This window comes from Microcaecilia unicolor, chromosome 1, assembly GCF_901765095.1.
Source record: "Microcaecilia unicolor chromosome 1, aMicUni1.1, whole genome shotgun sequence".
Classification (NCBI taxonomy): domain Eukaryota; kingdom Metazoa; phylum Chordata; class Amphibia; order Gymnophiona; family Siphonopidae; genus Microcaecilia; species Microcaecilia unicolor.
Window position 1 is genome coordinate 196772175 of NC_044031.1, and position 26380 is coordinate 196798554.

At 40.1% G+C, this 26380-nt stretch overlaps 1 protein-coding gene across 1 annotated transcript in view; it reads left to right on the top strand.

Moving 5' to 3' along the window:
* The window catches only part of ARPP21 (cAMP regulated phosphoprotein 21), a 419327-nt gene that overhangs the window by 260763 nt on the left and 132184 nt on the right, over positions 1-26380 (top strand). Inside the window, exons 15-16 of the mRNA XM_030203507.1 lie at positions 12326-12430; positions 20794-21048. Of these exons, the coding sequence (XP_030059367.1) occupies positions 12326-12430; positions 20794-21048 (360 nt within the window). The remainder of the gene's footprint in view (positions 1-12325; positions 12431-20793; positions 21049-26380) is intronic.

The window sequence follows — 26380 nt, forward strand, 5'->3', positions numbered from 1 at the left end:
CAGCATCACGCATGTACGCATGTGTGTGCACCTGTCATCTTGTGACATATATATATATATATATATATATATATATATATATATATATATATATAAATATATATATATATATATGTCACAAGATGACAGGTGCACACACATGCGTACATGCGCGATGCTGGTCCATGCATCAGTTCCTAATAGAGGAAGAGAAACATGAGGGGACAGAGGCAAGTGTGAATGTGACAGTTATTAAAATTGTTTGGTTTGGGGCAGTGAAATGCCCACTGATTATTACCACTGATTGGTTTAGGGGCACAGCAATGCCCACTGGAAAGGTGTGGTACCAATTGTATGTCAGTTGTGACATTACCTGTGTTGGCAGCCAGGATGAGCTGCAAACAACTCACATGGCAGCAGATTAAGAGGGGGAAAGGAATGAGTTGGGTGCAGTAGTGCACATAGATTGGACGGATCGGCGCAAGATTTAGCAAGGCCCTACCAGGGCATTCTGTGCAGTACAGCCATAAGTGTTAGAGTGGATGTGGCTGCAGATCGGACGAAATATGGTGGGTGACCGTGACAAGCAAGGTTTCGCTGTCCCGGCCTGTGGCGGTGGGTCCTAGCCTGAAAGAGCACACAGCAATATGTTTCAAACCAAAGCAAGATAAAAGGTCATGTGTTTGTTAACCCATGCTAGCAGTGGCATGGATGATGTTTAAGACCAAGGGCAGTTCCTCTCTTGTACAGAGGGGGCCAGTGCCAGATTAACAGTTGATCAGCAGAGCCTACCTCAGACTTGGACGGAATGGGGAGGCTGAAGGCTTCAAGAAAGAGAGTCAACGGTTACGAGAGGGAAGATGCTTTTACGGCAATCCCTTGAGCAAAGATGTGATGTTAGCACCTGGGCATGTCAGCGGTATATGCACCAGGCGGAGCGAAAAACTACAGCGTGATTATGGCAGAAAGAGAGAGAACTGTGTGACTCAGAAGGCTAGGCCACTTTGCCTCAAATGCTCTAGATAGAAATGGAGTCATAAAATTGATTGTTTATTACTGTAAAATGTATACTTGATTGGAAATTGCTTGCTACTGTGAATGTATTTATAGATATAAACTGTAGAATGTTGCGGCCACAATAAATTCCACTCTTTATCGGATAACTGGTCAAGTGTGAATATATACTGTGTATGGTTTGGAATGAAAGGAGAGTGCTGAAGTGCCACCTGCCCAGTTGATACCTGGCTACACTATTCAAAAAAGAATTACTCCCCTAGGGGCTAATTTTCTAACAGGTACCCATCTGAAAAATTTTAAATGGTGCCTATTTTTTTCTTGCAACAAAATACCAAAAAAAGTAGAAAAAATTCCCTACAAACAAAAAAGAAATAGGGGAAATGTCAACCAGAGAAACACTCGCATAGATACTTTCCTCTTTGATGATTATTTAACCTCCTACAACAGAGACTTGCGGTACTATTGAGATTGTTGTGACTCCTGATGCAGGCTGTTGTGCCAAAACACGGCACCATGTCAAGTCTTTCTTCTGGACTTCCACTGTTTTGGGAATTGTTCTTATTTAGACCCAACAGTCTAGTTTTCATTATAATAAACTGTGTTTGTCATTTTTTTGACTCCTAAGTTCCGTTTTATTATTTTTATTGGTTCTCCCCTACTTCTTTTTCGTTTGCCTATTTTATGCACAATTTATGAAGGCAACATAAGTGCCTACAGTCCCCCCCCCCCCCCCCCCCCACACACACACACAAATTTGGTGATTTTATTTGTCTTAAGTCAAAATTTTGTAGCAGTAGCTTCCAACCTCTAAACTGAAGCTGATTCTTGTATCGATAGAGCTTCTTGCCTTCATTAACAAAATTAAATATGGTGGCTAGATTTTAAATAGACGCTGACTGCTGACAACCAATTGTCTTTGTTTTAAAATGTGATGTAAATAAAGGGGAAAGGGAAATGATATAACTCCTTTCTGAGGTTTTTTGCAACTACATTCAAAGCAGTTTACATATATTCAGGTACTTATTTTGTACCAGGGGCAATGAAGGGTTAAGTGACTTGTCCAGAGTCACACGGAGCTGCAGTGGGAATTGAACTCAGTTCCCCATGATCAAAGTTAACTGCATTAACCACTAGTCTACTCCTCTACTCTAAATAAAGAGCAGGAAAGCTGAAATAACTTTGCAGACTGGATTATTCGAGAACAAAAATGCTTTCCATTCGATTCTATTATTGAAGCCTTTAGGGCTTAAAATCTGTAACTTGAATAGTTGTTCACTACTACTACTACTACTTATCATCTCTAAAGCGCTACTAGACGTAAGCAGCGCTGTACACTTGAACATGAAGAGACAGTCCCTGCTCGACAGAGCTTACAATCTAATTAGGACAGATAAACAGGAGAAACAAGAGATAAGGGGATATTAAAGTGAGGATGATAAAATAAGGGTTCTAAACAAGTGAATAAGGATTAGGAGTTAAAAGCTGCATCAAAAAGGTGGGTTTTTAGCTTAGATTTGAAGACTGCCAGAGATGGAGCTTGACGTACCAGCTCAGGAAGTCTATTCCAGGCATATGGTGCAGCAAGATAAAAGGAGCGGAGTCTGGAGTTAGCAGTGGAGGAGAAGGGTGCAGATAAGAGAGATTTACCCAGTGAACGGAGTTCCCGGGGAGGAATGTAGGGAGAGATCAGAGTGGAGAGGTACTGAGGAGCTGCACAGTAAATGCACTTATAGGTCAATAAGAGGAGTTTGAACTGTATGCGGAAACGGATAGGAAGCCAGTGAAGTGACTTGAGGAGAGGGCTAATATGACACTGGCAGAATATTAATCGTGCAGCAGAATTTTGAACAGATTGAAGAGGAGAGTTGTGATAGTATTATAAATACTAGCCTAAGTCTGCATATATATGCCTCACCTTAGGCGCAGGCACTTACACTAGCATAATAAGTAATGTATATTCTCACACATAACTGATTCTGCCTTTTGTAGTATCTTTGATGTAATGTGTATGTGTACAATTCTGTATGTTTTATTGCACTCCGCCCTGGATAAGGGCAGATTATAAATGCTAAATACAAATAATCTAATTTGGAGAGCAAAAAAAAAAAGATGCCAATCACCACTAAATAAATTAAATTTTGCTCAAAGCAACTGGTGTGAAATATTCACAAACCACTATGACCACAAACTAGCAGTAAGTACATTAACAAAAACGAAGCCTTAACCACCCCGAGGATGGCCCAAATCGGCTTATTACATAGACCTCAATGGGGTTGTTATCACCGTTTTCAGTGTATCAGCAAAAATAGTAGTGGAAAAAGAACTCCTAAAGAAATTACTAGGGAGAAAAATGCAACATGCACCAAATAAACAAATAGTGAGTGAAAGTTCCACAAACAGTGACTATTTAAAATTGTGCTGTATTGTTCTTATCAAGTTTAGCCAGTGATTGTTGGCAATTAAAAAAAAAAAACAATAACTACTTCCTGCGGAATATTAACCAGCTAGGTTTTAACATACAAGGAAAGCTAAAATTCAGAACAGAACATATTAACAGAAGTCCCAAGAGTAACAGCAAATTTAATTCTGGTAATCCCCAAGGAGATTATGTGATATCAGAAGCAGATATCAGATTGCTGGGGAGTACTGATCATCTTAATATGGACACCGAAACCTGGATTGTTTTTTTGTTCCTGTAATGCTGTTTCATTGTGCTCAGTATCTTTTCTGCGTGTACATTTTAAAATGCCCTGCAGGGTGCCATACGTATTTCATAGCGGACTTAATTTACCGATACATATTGGCCTATTGTTGATTTTATGCACAGAATATATCGGAGACAATATTTTTAAAAAATCAACCACATTTAAAAAGAACTAAGGGGTCATTTTACCAAGCTGCAGTAAAAGAGGGTCTGGACTAGTGTTGGCATGTGTTTTAGACTCGCGCTGAAGCCCCCTTTTACTGTAGCGGGTAAAAGGCTGTCTTTTTGCTGGAAAAGAAATGACTGTGCAATAAGTGAACCACTTGCTGCATGGCCATTTTGGGGGGAAGCACTTACCACCACCCATTGAGGTGACAGTAAGGGCTCCCATGCTAACCCAGTGGTAACTGAACAGCACGTGACACTGCTCGATTACCACCAGGTAAGCACTGGCACTACAAAACTCAAAATATTTTTGTGATGTGCACTGGGGGTGGGAACCGCCACTGGGCTCCTGTGGTAGCCCAGCAGTAGTTCCAAATTGGTGCATGGCAAGCCTGTTGCCAGTCACCAATCCTTTAGTAAAAGGGCCCCTAAATGAGGACTCTAGATTTTGATCTGCCGGCACAGATAGATGTGTATTTCTCTCAATCAGTTCATCAAAGCAGGTAGCGTTGCCTAAGAGCATCCTAAAAATGTTATGCATTTCTGCCTCCCTCAATCATTATTTTAAAGTGGTTTTTTGAGGTTGTCTAGGGTCTATAATTATAAACTCTTCTGTGTGCTCTGGGAGATGCTTAGGGTTGAACAACAGGTTGTATGCTGACAAGTTAGTTTTTCTTTCCAGTTAAGACATCAGTAGATTCCATGATTGAGTATTTGGGGGGGGGGGGGTTGTTTTTATTTTTGGGGGGTTTTTTGCATTGAGACTACCAAAACATGGATGACAGCAAGTTGATTTCAACAATGTGAGAAAGACTTGGGTATTGTTACTGTCAAGATCCTCTGTTATGTCTTGCCCATAGAATTAGGTGGTTGATGGAATTCATATTCTTCTACTTAAGGTGGTGTGTTATCTTGGAGTTCTTTTAGACGTCTCTCTTTCCTTACAATTGAAAAGTGTAGTATTTTTTATAAACTGAGATTGGTAAGGAGATGATATGACTTGTCCTCTAAAGGCTTTCAACCAGTGATTCAGATTACTGTAATGACACATTTTGATTACTGCAATTCTCTTTATCTTGTTTTACTTGTGTTTGTTTTGTGGGCATTACAAGTTGCTCAAAATGCTGCAACAAGATTGTTATCAGGTTTGAAGTATGAATACATTTTCTGTATATTATCTCTTTACATTAGCTTCTCATTGTATGGAGAATCCAATTTAAGATCTTAACGTTGATTCACCAAGCTTTGGATAATGAAGCTCCCCTTATTTTAGTTGTGATCTTGAGAATTTATTGCTTCTCACAATTGCTGTGCCATAGATGAAAGGCATCTTGGATATGCTATCTTTTCATAAAGTGAGATTGGAGGAATGTCGTTCAAGTATTTTCCATGTAGTGGGTCCAGTACTTTGGAATGCATTGCCTGCTAATTTGCATAATATTGAATGAATGGCTTCTTTTTGGCAGCAATTGAAAGCACATCTGTTTAAACCAGCTTTCTTCTAAGTCATGAAGGGCAATGCTGATCATGCCTTTAACTAAGATTATTGACAGAGCAGTTTGCAATCGGTGATCTCATTATTTTGCAAGGTGTATGGCAGTAGTATTAAAGATTAGGCATTATAGACTTTTTTGTTTTGTTTTTTTATTTTTTTTTTTTAGCATTGCAATGTTTGTCAAGCTTGATTATATATGTTTTAATTGTGCTCCACTCAGAATTGTAGATTACGCAGACTACAAATTTTTAAATAAATAAGGTTTAATTTTATAGTCATACACCTAAAACTTACATACCCAGCCCTAATTCATCCTCATTCCTCAGTACTGGGGAACAGGCTAAAAATATATGTTAAATGAATAGAGATCTTGATTCTGAAGGTCTGCATACAGATAGTATTGCTGTGCTGAGGCGATTGTTCTGTTGAAACCCATTTTGTTCTTTGTCAGACTAGGTATAATGGGTATGTGTTGTCTAGGAGATTTAATTAAGTGCATGGAAAGATAATTCATATAAGAAGACCAGCATATAGGAAAGTCCTGACCTTTTGCATTGCTGTAGATTCCAAAGAAGAGCTATTACTTCTTGAATTCAAAAATATGCTGCAGGCCTGTTGAAGGTTAGTAATAGACTGTTCAAAATAGATACAAGTTCTTTCTTTTTTAAGTACTTAAACCTAGACACAAACACAACAGGGCAAAACAAGAATGTTGAGTGCATTGTAGACATGGTTTGATGAGTCTTTGAGAATAAATAACACGTATCCAAGATAAATAAACCAGAAGCTCTCCAGAAACTTAACTGCCAGGAACAGATGCCATTGTTTTAAAATATTTACCAAGTTAATTGTTCAGCAGAAATCAAAACGTTTTCTGTAAGTAGTTTACTTGATGTAACTCATAATTGTTATCAATGCCATGATACATTCAAACAAAAAGATTGAAATAGTATGTTAGAAATTTGTGAGCTGTAGTTCGAAGTGTCAAGTTCTTTATTCTTGATATGGTTTTAAAGTTTGTAATAAAGAGTTCACAGCCCTTGTGTTTGGAAGATCAACAGCTGCCCACACAATTTGCTGCTGGATGTTCTTCCATCTCAGGAAGTAGATTTTAGCCAATGTAGTTTAATAGACATGTTCTTGGAATTAAGGTTACAGATCAATAAGGAGAAAATCTTATTAATTTTCCTTAACAATAATTTACATTTTGTACAGTAAAGGAGAGAAATGCATCACTGTTTTCTCTTTCTCTGGTATTGCACTATATGCAGAGTCTGACTTATGGTTAAAGTCTGGTTAGAACAACCAGGGAAGCTTTGTTCAAATCCCACTACAGCTCTTTGTGATTGTAGGCAAGTCAACTTATCCCTCTATTACCTCAGGTGCAAACTTAGATTGTAAGCCCTCTAGGGATAGGGAAATACCTACTGTTCCTGAATGTAAGTCACCTTGAGCTACTTCTGAACAGTTGTGAGTTAAATCTAAATAAATTCATTTTTGTCTGCCTATTTTTATTTTTAATTTATGGTTACTCGGTGAGGATCTATCACTGTCTGCATCTGTGAAAGTGATCCGGCATTCTGTTTGCACTGAATGTCTGTGTAGGATTGACCTGTTCTAGTCCAACTTCTTTAGTTTTCCAGTGGTGTATTGATGACCTAGTGCTCACTGCAGTGTTTATGGTGCTGCCTTTTCCTAGGTAGCCCTCACTTCTGGAAGTTAGGGCTATTATGGTATGGTAGAATTACTCATTAGACCCTGAGTGACATTTGTAAGGTTCTGTGTTACTTCACAATATGACTGATACTACATTTTGGTTTTATATTTAGCTTATGCATTTCTCAGTAGTAGCTTAAGGTGAGTTACATTCAGGTACACTATTTTTCTCTCCTGGTAGGACTTACAGTCTAAATTTGAACTTGAGACAATGGACGATTAAGTGACTTGCCCAAGATACCAAGAAATAGCATTGGGATTTGAATCCTTGCTTCCCTGATTGTCAGCCTGCTTCTCTAACCATTAGGTATACCTAATACAGATAACATATGTTCCAAAAAGTTCAATAATGCAACAGTAAACTAAATGTGAGTAGATCTGAAGCTGAGTGGCCATTTGAGCACTTATCAAAAACATTGATAGGCAAAACATTTTATGGTATTATTTCTATTATAGTGCTGCTGAACACCACTATTCATATAGCCAACAGGAAGATACTAGGCTGGGGAGCTAGGGTTGACTGGGAGCCAAGTGTTAAAGTCCCACTGGTAGCCCAGGGGGAGTGGGGATCATGGACCAGAGTCTTCCCTGCTCCCACTGGTGATAGGCCACATTTTTTCCAGAATATTGCAAATATTATTCTGTTTAATAAGTTGTAATATTTTGGTGTATATTATTTTGATTTGTTTTTTGGTGCATGATTCCCTAGAGTATATTCAGTGTAATACCATGAATAATGGAGGTACTAGTGGAAGACAGCTGGTACATCTGCCCTAGAGCAACACAGTGAAGGGACTCTTCTCTGGTGTGTCCAAAAGTGCCCCCACTTTCCATTTACTGCTGACAAAAATGTTGACCCCTGCCCTAAGGACTTTAACTTGCTCCACCATAACCCATCCCACCCTATTCCAGTCCCATATTAGCTCTACCTCTCACTTAGCCTTCCCAAACAGCTGAGTCACTAACCGCCTCTACTGTGTAGTCACCCATAGTGGAAAAAGGGAATTTGCATTCAAATGCAACTAAAAGATTATAGTGAGGTCAAACATTTTCTGTGGGATACAAAAATGTTTTTTGAAAAGGCCTCAAGTTCAAGATTCTTAATTTCCTGCCCACAATAATGAATAAAGGACCAACCAGTGCTGAAGTAATGTTGTGTACAGTAGAATACACATGACAACCTCAGAGTTGTTGTGAGAAACTAGATTTTTTTTTCCATTTTGCTTGCCTTTTGATATAATTTAATATACTTTTCTTGTGGTATGATGTCTCCTTGGTTCTTCAAAAATGATGGAACAAAGGTTTAGCAATAGCTAGTGTTAACTTGCAAAAGAGAGAAGATATTGGGTCAATACTGAAAGCAATTTAAGTGGGCAGGAGAGGCTCCAACCAATGTAAACCTCTTGTACTCAGCTGCCAATAATCATCAACAATAAAATGGACAGTGCCACTGAATATTGGCACTCATTGACCATGACCCAAGTGGACAGGTCAGTGGAGTTATAGGGGGTGGAGCTGGGAAGGACCCTGGAATTATGCAGGTGCCAGCAATATTCAATGCTGGCACCCACATCACTAACTGAGCATGTAGACTGCATAAAAGTAGTCCTAACTTTGACCAGTTATGCAGGTGCCAGCACTAAACAGAAGACAGCACCCGCATAAATTCTGGTACTTGATGGCACCCCCATGACCTCTGGTATCAGTCAACACATGGTTCAGTGTTGTTCCCTTCTACCCATCCTCTGGCAAAGTCGCCCCCTCCCACCCCCAACAAGTAAACATTCCCCTTTCACCCACCTATTTTGAATATGCCCCCTCTGGCCTACCTGAACTCCTTGGCTATCCAGCGAGGGACTGGGGGCAGAAGCAAACCCCACTTACTCCTTCTAGCAGCTCCATGATAAAATTGGTCACTATGACCTCCAACGATAGTCTTCTGAACACAGGACTTATGCAGGTCTCACCGATATTCAATCACTTAACTACTACTACTATAAATCAACTACTATAAATCAATTCTATAGTGCTACCAGTTGTACGCAGCGCTTTTTAACCCTCTTTTGCCTGAGGTACAACAGTAGTACAATGTACTACTTAGATTGTGAGCCCACTAGGGGCAGACCCAGCACCTGTAAAATGAAAACTGTAAACCGCTTAGGTCTAAGCAGTATATAAATACTGAAAGGAAATGAAAAGACAAAACACCTGCTGAGCAGCTGTTCAGAATAGCTATATAGAATTCTGTTAAGATCAAAGTGTAACAAAGGAGTAAAGGTTTTATTAGCAATTTTCTCCATATACAACCATTAGAGCAGATAACCATTAATTTACATTTTCATGAATATTTAAATATTTGCCCCTTACCCTGTTCTCAGAGTATGCTTATTAAGCTATCAGCCTGTGCTGGTGGTTACTAATAGTAAATCTCAAAAAAGATTCTATTCCCTATCCTTACCGATAGATTTCTTTTCTGTAATAGGCTTATATTTATATAGATATAAGATACAGATAACTGTAAATTTAATGTATGTGGTACTTATTGGGTGGGAATTTAGTCAGGCATAGTAGGATACACTTGTTCTTTCAGCTATGGAAGCATCAGCTAGAGAATGGAAAATGCCACAGAACAAAAATTGTACATCAGCAGAAGAGAAGAGAAGGAAAATGTAAGAGGGTCTTCACAGGTCTCCCTAAATGACAGGCTGACAGATAATCTGGACTAGTGCAAACAAAACTGCAGAGGAAAACTTGCAGGTGAGACAGAAGCCTTGCTGTTAAATTCCATGCCTTACGTAAAGAATGAACTAAAATCGGCATGGACAGACTACTACTACTACTACTTAACATTTCTAGAGCGCTACTAGGGTTATGCAGCGCTGTACAGTTTAACAAAGAAGGATAGTCCCTGCTCAAAGGAGCTTACAATCTAAATGCCCCAACTTGAAATGTCAAGTTGGGGCAGTCTAGATTTCTTGAATAGAGGTAGAGTGGTTAGGTGCCAAAGGCGACATTGAAGAGGTGGGCTTTGAACAAGGATTTGAAGATGGGCAGGGAGGGGGCCTGGCGAATGGGCTCAGGGAGTTTATTCCAAGCATGGGGTGAGGCGAGGCAGAAAGGGCGGAGCCTGGAGTTGGCGGTGGTGGAGAAGAGTACTGAAAGGAAGGATTTGTCTTGAGAGCGGAGGTTACGGGTAGGAACGTAGGGAGAGATGAGGGTAGAGAGGTAGAGAGGGGCTGCAGATCGAGTGCATTTGTAGGTTAGTAGGAGAAGCTTGAACTGTATGCGGTGCCTAATCGGAAGCCAGTGAAGTGACTTGAGGAGGGGGGTGATATAAGTATATCGGTCCAGGCGGAAGATAAGACGTGCAGCAGAGTTCTGAACAGTCTGAAGGGGGGATAGATGGCTAAGTGGGAGGCCAGTGAGGAGTAGGTTGCAGTAGTCAAGGCGAGAGGTAATGAGAGAGTGGATGAGAGTTTGGGTGGTGTGCTCAGAGAGGAAAGGGTGAATTTTGCTAATGTTATAGAGGAAGAAGCGACAGGTCTTGGCTATCTGCTGGATATGCGCAGAGAAGGAGAGGGAGGAGTCGAAGATGACTCTGAGGTTGCGGGCAGATGAGATGGGGAGGATGAGGGTGTTATCAACTGAGATAGAGAGTGGAGGAAGAGGAGAAGTGGGTTTGGGTGGGAAGACAATAAGCTCAGTCTTGGCCATATTCAGTTTCAGGTGGTGGTTGGACATCCAGGCAGCAATGTCGGATAAGCAGGCCAATACCTTGGCCTGGGTTTCTGCAGTGACAGACAAAGATATTATACAATGATGGGAGAATTAAGCACTACCCCAATATCCAAATACTGTTGTCCAGGTACAAATTTTATGTTTGGGCCTGAGAATTGTCTTAATTGTTTAGCTATTTACAAATCAAAAGATGCCTTCCTACGAGCAACCCTGTAAAAGATATCGTACTCAAGAAACTTTGATGTATCAACACCATTTTTGTTTATGCATTTCAGGTATAGCACTTAATTGTAGACCAAAATGTACTAAAGGATCTTCCTTATTTTATTTCTGGAGAAAAAGTTTAGTGCATCTGGCTCTTTCTTTTATTTGATTCATTCTGGTTATAAACATCTTTCCTCTCTGTAAGGAATGTATAGAATGCTATTAGATGCGGGGAAATTTTAAAATAGCCCACATGGGTGCTTTTAATGCACGCACTCTATGCGCATTTTCAACAGCAGCCGCAAAGTATGTAAACCAAAACAGTTTGGGGTAAATTCTATATCGGTCGCTAAAGGTTAGGTACCAAAAAACTAGGCTGAAAGCTAGCATTCTACAGTATTATGGCAAGCAGCATTAGTCCTTTATCACATAAGTTGGCAATCCTGAGGTACCACAGGCTGGTGACTCGCATGGTAATCAAGATTATTAAAAACCTGTCTTTTACCATAGTTCTACCCCTCCCCCCCAAAGCCTTTGAAAATCATACTCACCAATGAATAACTGAGTACAACAGAAAACTACTAAATTGAGAACATATCTGTTCCCGTATTTTTGCAAGAGGGTATTAGAAAGTCCGCTAATTTGCATTATGGTTTTTCACCTTGTATGCCAGATCTGTAAAAAATAAGAGTTGTACTGAGCTATATAGGCCAGTGACGTAGTCAGTATGGGGCCATGGGGGCATGGGCCCCCATAGATTTGCCCCTGGACCCCCCTGCCGCCAACCTGCCCGACCCCCCTCCCACTGCCAACCTGCCATCACCTACCTTTGCTGGCGGGGGACCCCAACCCCTGCCAGCCGAGCCAAGGTCCTCTTCTTCCCAATCCCGTGCAGGACGTCAGACTAGAATGAAGCCTTGCACCGGATTGGGAAGAAGAGGACCTCGGCTCGGCTGGCGGGGGTTGGGGTCCCCCGCCAGCAAAGGTAGGCGACAGCGGATTGGCAGTTAGAGGGGGGTCAGGCGGGTCAGCGGCGGGGGGGGGGATCAAAGTTGGTGGGGGGGGGTTCAGCAATGACGGGGGGGGGGGGTCAGTAGTGCCGGGGGGGGGCTAAAATGTGCTCTCTCTCCCCTCGGGCTCTGGACCTCCCTCCCGCCGAAGTCTGGCTATGCCCCTGATATAGGCCAGTCAGTCGGAGAACCTTAATTGAAAAAAAATAGCATTATAGAATCAAATATTAGCTGATGTCTTATTAGCACAACTATTTGCTCTTATGTGATTCAATAGATCCTTTTCTTTTTCTACAGCCGGTGCAGGCTATGCAGCCTTCTTCTCAGTCTGTACAGTATCCACCAGTCTCTTATCCTCCCCAACACCTCCTGCCAGTCTCCTCAACACAGCAGTTCCCTGTGGTATGTCTAAGTTGTACTTCTTCATTCTTAATTTGATAAGTACAGCATGAACATCTCAGAATATACGATAACAAAGTCATGCTTTTCGGCAGTCTCCACAATTTTTGTTTCATATGTTCTATGCAAGCTTCCTTCCTTCCTCCTTCCAGTGAAAGTATCAAAGGTGAAAGGAAGACACTGGGTCTGAACCCTCAGTACACTTTTATTCAAAAGAAGTAGCTTTACCCTCTCTTTCCCAATCTAGCTGTAGGATACAAACAGGGGTTCTTTTTTGGCTCTTTTAAGAAAGCTTTGCCAAAATTTCCTGGATGCAGTTAGTAGGTGTCAGTGACAGACCACAATTTAAAGATTCTAGGTTCAGGGACTGTGATGAAGTAATATGTAGAAAGTCCTGCAAATTAATAATGTATGGGTACACATATTTTACTAAAAGCTGTTTAGTTTTGCAATGATGTTTCTTTTTTGATAGAAAATTCAGTACAAAACTATTTGAACACACACACAAAAAAAATAGCTTCTACATTTAGGGCCTTTTTTATCAAGCTGCGCTAGCACCTAAAAAAGCCCATCCACTTTGAATGCGCTCCGTCGGCATTGCTGTGCAGGAACCGCTGGTGCGGCTTGATAAAAGAAGGCCTTGGTAAATAATTGGTGATAGTCCAGTCTTAAGCCACTAAGGGACCTTTTTACCAAACAGTAGTTAAAAAGTGATCTTAGCACGCCCTTACATGGGTCTTTCCTGCGCATGAAGGCCAATTTTACTGCTGGAGTAAAATGGCTAAATTTCCTGTTTTTTGTATTAACGTCCATGTGCAAATTTTGCCATTAACGTATAGCCATTAAAACAGATAAGCACTTATGTAGGTAGTAAGGGCTCATATGCTAACCATGCACTAATCAGTTAGTGCCCAAAAAACAGAAAGGCAGTCGATCCACAAGCTCCAAGATGGAAAAAATAAAAGCAGATCAGTAACAGATATATATGAACTTTTATTCATGCAAATATATCTATTACCGATCTGCTTTTATTCTTTAATTCTTTTTAATCAGTTAGTGTACAGCAGTGTAGCTGCGCAAGCCGATTAAACACAGAACATGCCCACTCTCTGCCCCCAGATACGCCCCCTGCACCAAACAAAATTGTTTTGTAGTGCAAAGATAGAATACACACATGGCAAAATTACCACAGGATGCTTCAGCATGCCCTGCGGTATGCCATTTTTTGCTGTGAAAAACATGTGTTGTGCTTACCATAGCTTTGAAAAAGGGTCTCTATAGAAGGGGAAAGACAGCAAAAGAAAGATGAAGAGAATTTCAAAATTCTTGAGTCTCCCAAAATCATTTTAGTCATGGAGAGGATGAACAACTGCACAAAATCTGAATAGAAACTACTGTAAAAGCAGATAATCAGGAGATATTTCATGTTGAAATATACTGAGTCATCAGTATATTTAGTGGAGGAGTGGCCTAGTGGTTAGGGTGGTGGACTTTGGTCCTGAGGAACTGAGTTTGATTCCTGGCACAGGCAGCTCCTTGTGACTCTGGGCAAGTCACTTAACCCTCCATTGCCTGCCGCATTGAGCCTGCCATGAGTGGGAAAGCACGGGTTACAAATGTAACAAAAATAAAAAAATAAATCACTGTAGAGGTTCTATGGATACTCTCCACTGCAGCTGTAGATGTGTCCAGAAATAGTTATTCCTCTGAAGAAGTATAGTTGCAGCATGCTAGCTTATAAGATTTTCAATCATGGCTCCAGCTCTGTGGAAGAAACTGCCAGATGGAACATGTCTGCAAAAAGATTACTTCAAGTTTTACTGAGTAAGAGAAGGCACTAATTCATACTTGTCTAGAAAGATAGACCAATGAACGTAGAAAAGACCATATGGTCTATTCAGTCTGCCCATCCACTATTCCTTCATCTCCTCTAGAGGTCCTATCTACTTCTACCAAGCTTTCTTGAATTCAGTTACAGATTTCATCTCTACCACTTCCACAAGGAGGCCATTCCACAAATTTACCACCCTTTCCATGAAGAAGTATTTTCTCAGGTTACTTCTGAGTCTAACCCCTCTACCTTCATCCTATGCCCCCTCATTCCAGAACTTTCTTTCAATGGAAAGAAACTCACCTCCTGTGCCATGGAGGTATTTAAATGATAATCTCCCCTCTCCCACCTTTCTTCCAAAGGATACGTATTGAGATCTTTAAATCTAGCCCTATCTGTTTATATCTTTCTGAAGGTGTGGTCTCCAGAATTGTACACAATATTTTAAATGAGGTCAATCCAAAGTCCTATACAAAGGTATCATCACCTCCTTTTTCCTACTGGCCATTCCTCTTGCAATGCTCCCAAGCATCCTTCTGGCTTTTGCTATCACTTTTTCTACCTGTTTGGTCACCTTAAGATCATCACATACGATCACACTCAAGTCCCGCTCCCCTTTCATGCACAAAAGTTCTTTGCCCTCTAAAATGAACCATTCCCTTGGGTTTTTGCAGCCTAAATGCATGACCCTGTATTTTTTAGCTTTAAATCTAAGCTGCCAAATTCTTGACCATTCTTCAAGCTTTGCTAAGTCTTTACTTATGTTATCCACATCATCAGGGGTGTCTACCCTATTGCAGATTGTGGTATCATCCACAAAGAGGCAAACCTTACCAGACAGCCCTTCAGTATAGCACTTACAAAAATGTTAAAAAGAACCAGCCCAAGAACCAAACCTTGCGGCACACCACTGGTTACATCCTTTTCCTCAGAATGAGTTCCATTTACTACTACCTTTTGTCGCCTTCTACTCAACCAGTTCCTAACCCAGTCAGCCAGTCACTTTAGGGGCTATTCCCAGGGTATTCAGTTTATTTGTTAGTTGTCTATTAAACCATGTCCAAGGCTTTGCTAAAATCTAAGTACACCACATCTAGTGCTCTCCCTGAATCCAACTCTCTGGTCACCCAGTCAAAGAAATTAATACAATTTGTCTGACAAGACCTGCCTCTAGTGAAACCTAATGCACTTTAGTAAAAGTGCTCCTTAATTGGCCAAACAAAATGCTGTATCCCCTTAATACACATTAGGAATTTCCTAACTAAATGTATGTGGTTAAAATTACTAACCACTAAAAGTGTCTAGATCAGAACTTATTATGGAGTGGGCTTTCCAGTTTAGACAGTTAGAGGAGACAGAGGTCTATTTACTAAGCTACATTGGCTGTTTAATGTGGGATTATCACATGTTAACAGCACAGCGTGATAGCTGCTCACATATGCTAATTTTTTCATTAAACGGTTAATATTAAATAAACCTATGCCCTGAATATAAGGTATTAATTTGGCACTTATATCCAAAGTCACTATATTTATAAATAATGTATAAATATAGTGACTTTGGATATAAGTGCCAAACTAATACCTTTTATTCAGGGCATAGGTTTATTTAATAGTTTTAGATTACTGTCTTTTTTGTGTATGGTGTACAGCGCTGCGTATGCCTTGTAGCGCTATAGAAATGATAAGTAGTAGTAGTAGTAGATTGAATTGCTCTGTGCAGTAATTTTTGAGATTAAACAGTTAATGCAATTTTGGGGTGTGGAATGTGCAGAGACTGCAGGGGTCATTACATATAGTAACATAGTAGATGACGGCAGAGAACGACCTGCACAGTCCATCCAGTCTGCCCAACAAGATAAACTCATATGTGCTACTTTATGTGTATACCTGACCTTGATTTGTATCTGCCATTTCAGGGCACAGACCTACTACTACTACTTAGCATTTCTATAGCGCTGCTAGGGTTACGCAGCGCTGTACAAGTAGAAGTCTGCCCAGCACTAGCCCTGCCTCACAACCACTAGCCCCACCTCCTACCACTGGCTCTGCCACTCAATCTCTGCTAAGCTTCTGAGGATCCATTCCTTCTGAACAGGATTCCTTTATGTTTATCCCATGCATTTTTGAATTCTGTTACCGTTTTCATCTCCACCACCTCCCGCGGGAGGGCATTCCAAGTATCCACCACTCTCTCCGTGAAAAAAATACTTCCTGACATTTTTCTTGAGTCTGCCCCCCCCCCCCCCTTCAATCTCATTTCATGCCCTCTAGTTCTACCACCTTCCCATCTACGGAAAAGGTTCGTGTGCGGAATTATGAATTATGGTTAGCTTAACCACTTGTTAAGTGATAATGCAATTGATGCTACCTCAAGAGGAGTAGCCGTCTGCATTATTTATAAAACCTGAACATTTACAAGTGGGAGTTGTACATTTTCATAGTGACATTCCACTTGTGAAAAATTTCACAACATTTTTCCCTTCTGGGCAGCTAACTTTTGTGCATAATCTGCTGTACTCAAAAATCTACCCCCCAAAATCTCCATTAATGAGCTGCTACCAGTTTTAACAAAGAAGACAGCTACATATCATTTGAATACCTGACAAACTTGCATGACAAAGAAGCTGCTAACTCACACATGCAATTCCATCACTCTCTGTGAATTATGGTTAACTGAATCCAGTCTGCTGAAGGGAAAATGATCAGTGGAGGCCCCTAGGGAAACTGTTGAAAATAAAAAGAGTAATCATCATTTCAGCTGACCTCAAAGTAGCCAGTCAGTATCATAAAGCAAGTGGAAAAGCTAGCACTATGTTTAGTGTCATAAGCAGAAAAAAAATACTTCTGCTTTATTGCTCACTTGAAAAGCCTCACTATGAATACTTTAAAGAGGATGGAAAAGGTTCAGAAAAGGATGATACTGATATAAGGCATATGATATCTACCCTATAAAGAACATCTTAAGATGCTCAGCACATATTTACTGAAGGAGAAAAGAGATTTAATGCATCCTTAAAAACCTACTTTCTCAATAAAACTCACAGATCCTAAGTTGAACTCAGGAACTCTGGTCCTCTGGCAGTTTTAAAGTTCAAATTTGTACACGCTAACCGCTAGTTCAAAAATACACCATGCCAGTTAGCGTGCACAAATTCATGCAATAACTGCATGTTGATTTAGGGGTGGGACGAAGGTGGTACTTACTGCACACTGTCGCTTTTGTTTTTAGCGCAGGTGTAATTAGCACCTCCTCAATAGGAGGTGCTAAAGGCCTTCATGCTAACTGAACCAAACTTTATACGTGCTATTGAGGTTTTCTGTGCATTAAATGCTGAGAAAATGCTGGGAGTGCCCCCAACAATTAGCACACAGCCCTTGCTGTTTGTGCTGTTAAGGCACACTAAGTGCAAAAAACATATAGTTTATCGTTTATTGGTTTGCTATACCGCTTCTAATTGTAGAGAAATTGAAGTGGTTTACAATTTAAAATAATTGATTAAAAAAGAAAAAAAGGAACCCATAATTTAATAGGAAAGACCAGCCAACTCATCAGACACTACACTCATTCATCTCTCTTCATTGCCCATAAGGCCATCTCTCCTGTCACAGGAATCGCCTAAAGGAATACTAAGTATTAAATGCCAACTGAAAAAGATAAGTCTTCAGGGATGCTCAAAATAGAGAATATGATCTCTCTGGCTGAAGATGTTGCAGAAGAGAGCTCCACAAACCAGCTGGAAGGAAGAAAAAAGCAGTGGATCATGTTGAGTCCCATCTTGGTTTAGAGGGGTGTGCTAAAACTAACCCATTATCTGATAATAATTGGAGGGCATGGGATGGCATGTATGGAATGATTAGTGACGCTGTATACAGGGGAATAGTGATGTAAAGAACCTTAGCTTCAAAGTGAGAATCTTGAATGTAATCCTAAATTCAACTGGGAGCCAGTGAAGATGTTTAAGAAGTGGTTTGGCATGATCTATTCTATCCCCATTGCTTTTTAACCTGTTTGTTAGTCCTCTGACACTTTAGTAAAAGACCTACCTTTAGCACATACATTATGGAACAATGCCTAGTGCTTATGTGTAAAAATGTCAGTTATTGGCGTCTCTGACATGGATAATTGCTAGCATTCTGTAAAGTATGCTTGAACTTGCTGCCTAAAAGTAAACACCACATCATATAATGAGACTATGTATAGACATTCCCACAGGTGGTGTTTGGGCTGAACAGGAGCAGTGTTGAGATATGCTTTATTATGCTTAAAACAAAATGGTGTCTACGCTTATTTATTTCTGACATTTATATCCCACATTATCCCAAAACGTTTTGAGTTCAATGTGGCTTACAATATAGATTGAATGAGTGTAGAATGAAAAATTACATTGAGTAACAAGGATTATAACAATGTAGAATTGAGTAACGAGGGTTACCTGTATGTGTGTGAAAATGTGGGATACAAATGAACCATAAATAAAAATATAACAATGCACAATTTGATAAAGACATAATACAAGCAGTAGATAAGAAAAAGGCCAATCCAATTAGGGAGGCCGAACACAACTGGGCTGTAGACCAACAAAGGGAGTAGTGGTAAGGAAAGGGTTAAAGAAAGGCAGGGGGCTGAGGGGGGGAGGGAGGGCATAAAGGGGAGCTCCACAGGTAAGGAGGGGTCATAGCGATAATACAAGCAGAAGATATGGTTGTTGACCAGTTAATTAGATCAAAAAACCTAGAGTAATGATGATAATAGCTAGGTGATGGCAACATTGTTTAGGTGATGTGAATGTAGGCTTGTTGCAAATGTATTCAGGATGATATATCCCAAATTTTATTGAAACTGGTCAAGTTTTGACAGAGATATGCAAGAAAACAAGTCTTGTATAGTTTTTTTAAATTTTATTTTGTTTTGCAGCACAGTGTAGAATTAGCATTTATCAGTTGACATCAGCTGCAACATACACACACATTTACACCAAATTTGGAACGGATGTAAATTTATGCATCAGATCTGTAGGCTATCGTGGCTAGATCTGGTACTTTATAAAGGCTCATAAGCATTTATGTTGCCTTTATAAAATAAGGATAATGGGATGAAATCTATAAATCACGCCTGAAAAAATTGACGCTGAAAAAACCCCCACTTAAGCGCTATTCTATAAGCCACACATAAAGTTAGGTGCAGTTTATAGAATAGCGGTTAAGTCCCAGGGGTCGAGTGTAAATGTATGCATGTCCACTTGCACCAATGAAAACGTGGTGCAAATGACCCCTCCTAAATTTATGTGCAAGGCCAGTTTTAGACATGCTAGGGCCCAGGGCAAACATTAAGGAGGGGGCTCCCTTCCCCAATCTCCCCACCCACCATTACTACCACACAAAAAACAAATTTAAATGACTTCTTCACAAATGAAACACAGACAGACCTTCACCAAATACAGAACAAGGGATTAGAAATAAAAATATGAACACCGAAATTGAACTGGGAACCCCAAGAAGTTAATTTGGCAAGTACTGAAATCCTGAAGAAATAAAAACAGAAAAGCACTTCCTTTGTATTGAACATAATCTGTGGCATAGCCAAAGGGGTCCTGGGCCTGGGTCCCCCCACTATGGGGTTGAACCCTCCAAAAATTAGCCATCACACTTGGTGTGGCTAGTAGGGATCCCCAAACTGTGCCAGCCAAAGACCACCTCCTCTGGTCCGGCAGCCAGAGCTCTCCAAGCTCTGCAACTGGTGACTATGTCCAGAAGCTGCTTCTGCCACTGCTAGATCCCCATGCATGCTCAGTTTTCACATGTTCAGAAAAACCAAGTATTCACAGGGGTGGGTCAGCTTTGGTGGCAGTAACTCGGGGACACTACCAGTGGCTGCGGAGCTTGGAGAGTTCTAGCTGTTGGAGTGGCAAAGGAAGAGGAAGTCTTCACCTGGAAGGGCCTGGAGATTCCTGCCAGCTCAGTTATTTATATTTTACCTTCAGGCAGGGAGAAAATTTGGTATCCACCCACTTTTGGGTTGAGCACTGCCCCCTCCCCCCCCCCCCCCCCCCCCCCCACAACTATCTGGCTATGCCACTGCACACAATACAAAGACATCTATGATATACATCTCAAAGTTAACATATTCCAGATAATGAATTCAAAATTTTAAAAAAATGTGTACCTTTGTTGCCTGGACATTTTTTTTTTTTAGAAAAAGGGAAACTATCACAGTACCTGCAATTTTTATCAATCACAGTATCTGCAATTTTTCTACCAAAATGTTAATATTGTGGTTAGGCTAAGTTTCAAAAAATTACAATTCAAATATTTCTGAATGACTTAAAATGGCTAAATTTCCTGGGTAGTTTCCTAAATGCTTCCTTTGTAACAGCAGCATTTAATTTTTCTAGTCTGTTTCCATGAGACACTTTTAGTACTGATAGGCAAATTATATTTCTTCTTCTTTTTGTATGCTCATTAAAACAGAAGTCTGGCATTTGCAACTTGAACTGAAGGAGATCTTTGATGATAATTTATCATTTGTGCCTTAGCGAGATGACATATCAACGCAGTTCAACCAGATGAGCTTGAGCCGTCAGTCTTCAGGAGAGACGTCCGAGCCCCCTTCTGCTCCCATCTATCCATCATCTATCCTTCCGCCACCGCCTCAGCAGTCTGGCTTTGTCATGGCATCACCAAACCAGCAGCTTCCACCAGGAGGATTTACAGGGTCAGGACCGCCAGTATCCCAACAAGTGCTGCAGCCTCCACCTCCCCAAGGATATGTACAGCAGCCCCCCACACAAGTATGTAATTTTTCTGCTACTTTATTGTCAGAAGGGGGATGTATATCATTTATTGCATTTGTACCCCACATTATCCCACCCCTTTGCAGGCTCAATGTGGCCTATAAGTAGTATAAGTATATAAGTAGACTTTTCACATACTTCTTATTTGAAAACCTATTCCTTTTCATAATTCAGTGTGATTTTTCTATTTACTCTCTTTTTTAATAATTAATTCTTAATATAAAAATAGTTTCTGTTGAGATTTTGAACACTGAAAAGTGTGTGCATATTTACATTTTATATATATATATATATATATATATATATATATATATATATACACACATACACACACACACACTTACAATATATATATATATATATATATATATATATATATACATTAATTGGTCCTTTTACTAAGACGCATTAACTTCTAAGATGCCCACTGTATTCCTATGGTTGTCTTATTTAAGCGCATGCTAAATCTGTTAGCGCACCTTAGTAAAAGGATCCCATAGATATATATACATATACACATTGTACATTATAGACTAAATTCTATAAATGGTACCCAAATTTGGGTGCCAAAAAAATGAGCACTAAGGGCCAGATTCTATATATAATGCTTAAGAAATCTGTGCGGAAAACATTTGCATCTAAGAGTATTCTATAAGATTTAGGCACAGTATATAGAATACACTTAGTTGATATCCCAGTGCTTAAAACTACATGCCTCCATTTACACCAATAAAAGCGTGATTTAAATCCCAGCACACAAGATTTATGCAGACTGGGCCATATTCTATAACAATGCGCACAAAACACCCATTTCCCTGCCCACAGCCAAGCTCCTTTTGAACTGCTCACTTTAGAATTTAGGCGCAGTTTATTAGAGAATATGTTTAGCGAGTTATGTGCGTAAATTCTAACCTGTTTAAAAAGGCATACCCTACTGATCCGACTTAAATGCCTGACCTCTGCAACACAACATATCTAAATTGCATATCAGACATAACTCAACTCTTCCGTTCACAATTCCCTAATGTGGCTGTGCCACATGAACTTTATCCTATCATAACATCACATTGTATTTGTTCACACCGGAGTCTGCAAACGCCTCTCCAGTACTATGTAAGCCACATTGAGCATGCAAATAGCTGGGAAAATGTGGGATACAAATGTAACAAATAAATACATTATTGCCAATTAGTGCTCATTATTGCTTGAAGTGCTGCTAAAACCACTGATTGACTTCTTAAGCCAATTAAGTTACACGCATTGTTATGGAATGCACTTAGATTTCAGCGCAAAATGGTAGGTGCAATATATAGAATCCAGCAGTAAGTATTATCCTATAAACAGCACTCAAAGTTGGGTGTCATTTATAGACAAGCACTTAGCGTCGGGATCCACACCCAATTTTAAGTGCTAGGATTTAGACCTACTGAAACCTGGTATACCACAGATCGGCATAAAACTAAAGCACAGATGAAATATGCATTCTAGCAGGACTGCTTGCTTAAGAAATCAGGCTGATATTTTAGCAATATTGTTATCTCATTTGTTTTGATGACTCAATTGTTTCATGATACTTTCTGAATTCCTTCTTGCTCTGGAAATGGCAACTGAAGGCAAATACAAAATTGTTACTTCTGTTTGAAGGGCAGAAGAAATTAAGTCTGTTGACTAAACAGGTTTCCTTTTGTTTTCATTAACTCTATCCTCAATATTTGCATCTCAGGGGTCCTTTTACCAAGGCACCAAAAATGGAGGTAGCATCTGCTAAATGCAATGCAGCCTGTTGTATCCCTATGGTCTGCATGGCACTTAGTGCATATGTCCCTCCAGCTTCGCTCCTTCGACCAGAAGTCAGTCCACAGTCCACCATAGCACTCTGACAAAAGGTCAGTTCACTCTTCTGGCAACCATCCCCAGCAGAAGAGTCTCTCACCTTCAAAAAGAGAGAGATCAATCTCCAAGTCTTTAGGCTCATCTGCTTTATTGTCTTTATTTGGTTCCCCCTTCTCAGTTATGGTGAGTTCTGGATCCCCAGTAATCACTTGCCATTTGGTCCTGTATAGTCCTGGGTTAAACAATGGGGGACATGGGACTAATCTCAAACCCAGGTTGTTATTCTATAAGGCCAACTCCTGGTTTCTCTCCCCTGGGGGTTCTCAGCGCCCCATGCTGAGACATTCACCATTTCACAGCACACTAAGGACTAAATTCCATAAATGCGTTGAAATATCTATGCCAAAAAATGTTCTGAACACTATTCTATAAACGGCACTCAGTGTAGCATCATTTCGAGAACAGCGCTTTCATTGGGATGCATGGTTATATTTAGTCATGAGGATTTACACCAACTAAGCCCTAGTGTAAATCTTTGCACCTAAATTAGACGCGGATCCCCCTATTAAAACATGTATAAATTTAAGGAACGCCCCTGATCCACACATGACACTCCCATGGCTGTGCCCATGTGCGGATGCCGGCGCTAATTGATAGGGCTCAATTATCAGTGCCAATTGGCTCATTCAATTAAATTGCACATGCAAATTGGTCATGTGCTCCAATTTGCATGTGCAATTCTTAGCGCTATATTCGAATTTGGGGGTAAATCCATTAACGCGCCTTAGTAAAAGGACCCCTTAGATAGTAGGAGTTGTGCAGCACAAAAAAATTTGTTTTGTATCATTTCTTCTGTCATGTAAGAAAATTTTCATTTTGTTCAGGTATTGTTTATATATTTTTTTCATTATGGGCACAATATTATTAAGAGTGCACACTCATTCAGAAAGAGCACACTTTAGGATAAAGTGTGTGTACACTTCGGAAATAGTGTGTATTACTCACAAGAGTGCACAATGTGAAGAGTGCACAGTCTTCAGGAAAGAATATACACTTCTGACAGCACATGCATGTGTGCACTATTTGTACAGGTGAAGTGATTCTTGTATGCATGCATTATCAAGAAAGACTGTGCACTCTTTGTAGAACCTGGGCACTGTTTCAGCAAAGTGTGCAATATTAATGACATGAAAAAAAAACAAAATTATTTTTTGGGGGGGGGATTCATATGTTAGATTTTAAAAATTACTTGAAATGACATTTCCAATGACTGTGCATCCCTAGTAAATATCTTTGTTAAGTCAGTTTAGGCTTAGCAGTGAACCTGTCTATTGCACCTGTAATACATGCTGGGCAATTGAATTCTATTAGCTGAATGGCAGCACAAAACATATCCCGTCACTGGTTAGTGCAGAATACTGCTGACAAGTTGATTACAATATGTAAATGATGGGAGAAGGCTACCACTTTCCTCAGGGCCTAGGCTGGTTGCCAGCTGTTTGACAGATCCATTTTAAGATAGGAACAGTGATTTTCAGGGTCTTCTGGAGTTAAGTCTTCTAATATCTCCAGAGACATGTCACTTTATATCCTCCAGGATAGTGACTACATTCCAGCCAAGATTGCTAGCTGGCCCTTTAATCTCAAAAGGTATTATTTTTGACAGCAGAAAGTTTTTAAAAGTTACCCCCATACTTTACAATAGGTTCCCTCAGAAATTAAGGCTAGAACAGGATTACTGTTTGTTTAGTAAGAAATTTAAAGCATACCTGTTCACTTGGGGTGGGAATGGGGTAATTATCAACATGATGGTGGGGGGGGGAGTGGGAGTTACTGATAACCCCAGTTATTAGTAACTGGCTCTCATTGCATAAAGTGTAACCTGTGATAAAATAGCATAAGCTAGTAGTAAAATAACATGTCTTAACAGGAGTTCATGTTGATAACTCCTCCCCTAGATGCAAATGAACTAGAATAGCATTGTTTAGACAAATTGAAGATCACAGTTTAATTTAGGGACCAAAGGAGGAAGAAGGATGTTAAGGGATAATAGTTAGATTTGATTGCATATATTTGATTTATAAAGATATGCAGTTCTGTTTTGTTTTGTTTTTTTGTGGGTGGAAAGGAAGAGATTTTAATGTGGTTTGGAGGGTTTTGCCTGTTTTAAACATTTTGCCTGCTAAAATGTGTCCTGCACTATGACTAGCACATGGGTTTCCCACATGCTGAGGCAACTTTTAGCATGCCTGTAAAATGGCTGCATTTTTCATTTCCTCAATTAATAGCTGTGTGCTAATTTCCCAATTAGCATATGGACATTAGCGTGGGAGCCCTTATGGATACCTATTTTCTAGGCATTAAGGGCTCACACGCTAATCACTCACTAATCAGCACAAGGCGTTATTGCTGCTCCGACCAATTAGCATGCCTACTCTCCGCCCCCCAGACGTGCTCCCAGTTGTAAAAAAGTAAAAGTATTTTTAGCATGTAGGAAGTACACTACCGATGCTTGAGCACACCCTGCAGTAGTGGATTTTAACCTGTGGTAAGCACACATTAGTGCTTGCTGCAGCTTAGTAAAGGGGCCTCTCTTTGTTTTATTTATTTATTTATTTGGATTTATTTACCTCCTTTTTTGAAGGAATTCACTCAAGGCGATGTACAGTAAGAATAAATCAAACATGAGCAATAGACAATTATAGCAGTAAAAATATTCAAATAACAATACAAAGTATTGCATATTATACTACTTACAATGTCAACACAATAGGGAATAGAACATTTTGACAGTGTAGGGTATAAGCAAAGATGGAACATTAAATATAGGTAAGAGAGTAAAGAGGAGTTAGAAAGTAAGATGACTAATGTCTATGTGCGCCCAACACATACCAAAATGGAGTTACCACATGGCTCTTGCGGTAATTTCAATTTTGGCGCACATCAGATATGCACATCCGAAAAATCATTTTTATTTTCGGACACGCATATTGGATGCGCTCCAAGTGGCATTTGATGGTCATTACCGCATGGTTACTGCGTGAGACTTTACCGCTAGGTCAATGGCTGGCGGTAAGGTCTCAGACCCAAAATGGACACGTGCCAATTTTGATTTTGCAATACGTCCATTTTTGGCAAAAATTTAAAAGAGGCCTTTTTTACAGGTGCGCTGAAAAATGAACCTGCACACGCCGAAGACCTGCACCTAAACTAACACAGGCCATTTTTTAGCACACCTTATGAAAAGGACCCCATATTTTGTTAGCCACTTTCAAAGGTGGAGCTCTGTGGAAGCGGGTAATATCAGCACCCCCCCCCCCCCCCCCCACACACACACACACACACATTCCCTTGAAAATTCATTACAGTACCACAGAAGATGAAGAGGAATACCATTTGGCAAAATACTCCGGAGGTAGCAAATTGGTACAGCTGTTTTGACATAGCATCTGTCTCCGACATAAGTTTGCATTATTTGGTTTCTTTGACATTCATC